Source organism: Pyxicephalus adspersus, chromosome 1 (assembly GCF_032062135.1).
Source record: "Pyxicephalus adspersus chromosome 1, UCB_Pads_2.0, whole genome shotgun sequence".
NCBI lineage: Eukaryota > Metazoa > Chordata > Amphibia > Anura > Pyxicephalidae > Pyxicephalus > Pyxicephalus adspersus.
In genome coordinates this window covers 43560033-43563500 of record NC_092858.1, presented here as the reverse complement: position 1 = coordinate 43563500, position 3468 = coordinate 43560033, and the positions used below count along the sequence as shown (strand labels likewise).

Below are 3468 nucleotides of genomic sequence, written 5' to 3'. Positions count from 1 at the left end.
TAATAATAATAATAATAACTGACTGCATCAACAGATCAAAGGCATGAACTACTTCTGGAGGAAATATTCTGCAACTATATACCTTTTAGGTTAGAGCAGGAATGGAAGCTACTAGGGTGGTAATATGTAAAAATAGCAATCCTTTGTGTTAGATAGCTGTAGTTAGGACCAGAAATGAGAGATTTGCAAGTATACTGCTGTAAACAAGTCACCTCCCCACAAAGGACTGTATGTTCCCAGTGGTCCAGTTAGTAACAGGGGATAACAGAATAATAATCAAGTGTACAGAGGGCTGAAGCAGAAACTCTAGGAGGTCTTTACTCAAGCAATGCCCAAATGCACTAGACAGGTTAAAATGTTTTCCCAGACAAGCTCCAGGTCTTTGGTTCCACTGCTCCCAAAGATCCCCAAGGATTGTCTGAACACATGGACAGTAAATAACTTGGACAATATTTCTTGGAAATTCTGCAGTGTTTGTACAGATCAATAAGAATCAGACATTGGACCCAGAAGTGAGACAGCAGATTTATCCTGCAGATACCTATGATAAACATGAGCAGCTGCAGACAGTGACACAGGTTGATTCAGGGGACAGGTCTAGAACTGGTTTGACATCAACTTGAAAAGGTTTTTGAGATTAGTCAAAATAAAATGAGGGATGAATTTGACCTCTATTTGACCTGCAGTTGACCTGCTTTAAATTAGTTTTACATTATTTTGTATATTTTATATTTATGTGGAAGTGCAAAACTGTTTAAAGTAAACAAAATCCAATGAATACATTCTGACATGTCACTTGACAAGCATCAAACTAGGAATGGTTCTCTTCATGCACTATAAATACTAAATTCTGTCTAAATATTCCTTATGACCTTCTGTTGAATAATAAAACATTTGTTCAAAGCAACACTCTTATTTTGCAAATAATAATTTCACAGTGGTGAGTAGATGTTGTTAGATCAATATCTATTGATTGCTTTCTCCAACTGAAGATAAAACATGTCTTTGTTCTCAATTGGCCTTGTCTTGACTGCTTAATTAAATTATATACAGATTTATATAGAGAAGATAAATAATCCTGTTCCTTTTGTCTGGGTAATATAACAAAATACTAGTTTGATCTGTACTACTTTGGAAAAATAGAGCAGTGAATTATATTTTTATGATCTGCAGACTGCACACTTTCCAACATTGTAAATATTTGCTTTCAAGGTCACTCTGCTGTGGTGCTTCGGTTTAGCAAGACTGTAAAGTACTATAGGCCAATATGGGATTTCTAGTAAACTAAAACTAAAATAGAGTTTAGAAGTTTGGAATCACGAAGACAAAATGTTGTTTTCAAACCATTTATATCTTTTGTTTTATCAAGGTGAAATTAAACTGTTTAAAATAATTTAGCCAAGTCACAAATGTACATTTTTAGAAATGTTAATGTTGCTCAAAAAAAGTAAAGGCTGGAGTCACACTATGTTCTTAAAGTTTTTGTGTGTTGTTGAGGACACACTTGGGCAGGCATCTACCCCAAACACTTGAACAGAAAAGTAATTAGTTGTTTTTCCCCTATGTAAAGTATTGCTTGAGTAAGCTAACACCATGGGCCTGATTTATGAAAGTCCTCCAGGGCTGGAAAGAATACACTTTCAGAAAAGAAGCTGGGTGATCCAGAAAACATGGAATGGATTTTAAAAAAAAACCTCTTAGTATTTGCTAGCAAACGTTTGGAATCCTGGACCAGAACGATTCCAGGTTTTCTGGATCAGCTTCACTCAAAAAAGTGTATTCTCTCCAGCCTTCGAGAGCTTTCATAAATCAGGGCCCCTGTGTTCAATGCAACAAGTCTTTGGATAAGGTGAAAATGGGGGGAGGGGAGGTGTAGAATGAAGTGGAAGCAGGTGTTTTAAATTTTTGTATTGAATGTTAAACTCACGTAAAACACAAAGAGGTACATAAATATATGTCCACACAGTGTGGATCCCATGTGTGTGGACAATAATATACAATCCGTGGGTTAGTCCCTGTAGACAATCCTAAAAAAGTGTTGCCCCTAATTAAGGGTTGATAGATCCGCCTCTGCTATACAGAGGGTATGCCTGTATATTAAGTAGTACTTACACCCCTTTGGAGAGGTATGGCCAAATATATCAAAATGTATAACTGATGATAACTGTCAGTCTTGTATTCCCATGCGTTTTGCCAATTTGGCTTCCTCAAGGGAAGTGGAGACAATTTAAAACAGGCAAAATACAATACTACTAGTTATCATCAGTTTTACATTTTGATACATTTGGCTATACCCCTCCAAAGGGGCATAAGTACTACCTAATATGCAGGCATACTCTCTGTATAGGTAGATCTATCTGCCCTTACTTAGAAGAAACAATTTAATAAGATTGCCTACAGGGAATAACCACCGATTGTATGTTGTTACAGTGTCAGTTCCATGTGTGTGGACATATATTTATGTACCTCTCTGTATTTTATGTGACCTTAACATTCAATACAAAATTTGTTTAGGCCTTAAAACACTTGCTTCCTCTTTATTCCACCCCCCTGCTAAACTCCCCTCATCCAAAGAATTGTTACCTCAAATGCTTGTTAACACCAGGTACTATGCCACACCATTTGTTGCAATTTCAGCCAAAAGCATACACAGTGTTTAAGGAATGTGTACACAACATTACGTGGCATTGAAATACAATGATGAAAAGTTCTACATGGTACATTATTTGTATTTTGCCACTTCAGCTCACTTAAAGAAAGAAGGCAATGCAAAATGTTTAAAATATTTGCCAGGGCATATCAATGAACACATGCATTTTAGTAAAAGTATTAGTATGTATCCATCTCTTAGGCAGGCAATATGCACATGTTACAAACTTTGTGATTGACTCCACCTAATGCATCCCAAGCCCCCTATAATTGTCTGCATAACAATTGAGTTCGCTCAAAAGCTAGGAAGGTGGGGCCAAACTAGACCTTCACGGCATAAATCAGAATTTGCATGTTAACCCAGGTAATTATTAAAAAAACTTCTGATCATTTTGGAATGAGGATCTCACTCAGGATAATTCCCAACTTTTTCTTTTTTTATGATATGCTCATGCTGATCTGAACTATCATTTGCTATATATTAAGCCACCATTGATTGCCTCTGTGCAGTCAGGAACCAGAGGCCTCTAAATAGGACTAGAGCTGCATTTGTATATATATATATATATATATATTTATATATATATATATAGAGGGACTCTCCAATTTAAAAAAAATAAAACAAAAGATATAGCAACATGACAGCTAGACACTGTTGTTGTTTTTGCCAGCAGAGACTTTTTAATAACCTTTGTGTCTGTAAAATAAAATAAGTTTATTTCTCAATAAGCATATTAAATGTAGCCCAGAATACTGTATATAGGCATAATAAAATCAAATGGGGAAATGTTTCCAATAACAAAAAGATTATAGAGAATA

At 35.6% G+C, this 3468-nt stretch overlaps 1 protein-coding gene across 1 annotated transcript in view; it reads left to right on the top strand.

The window, feature by feature from the left end:
• Positions 1–3468, top strand: part of LOC140322446 (inactive dipeptidyl peptidase 10-like) — a 78893-nt gene that overhangs the window by 65534 nt on the left and 9891 nt on the right. Inside the window, exon 22 of the mRNA XM_072399044.1 lies at positions 472–578. Within this exon, the coding sequence (XP_072255145.1) occupies positions 472–578 (107 nt within the window). The remainder of the gene's footprint in view (positions 1–471; positions 579–3468) is intronic.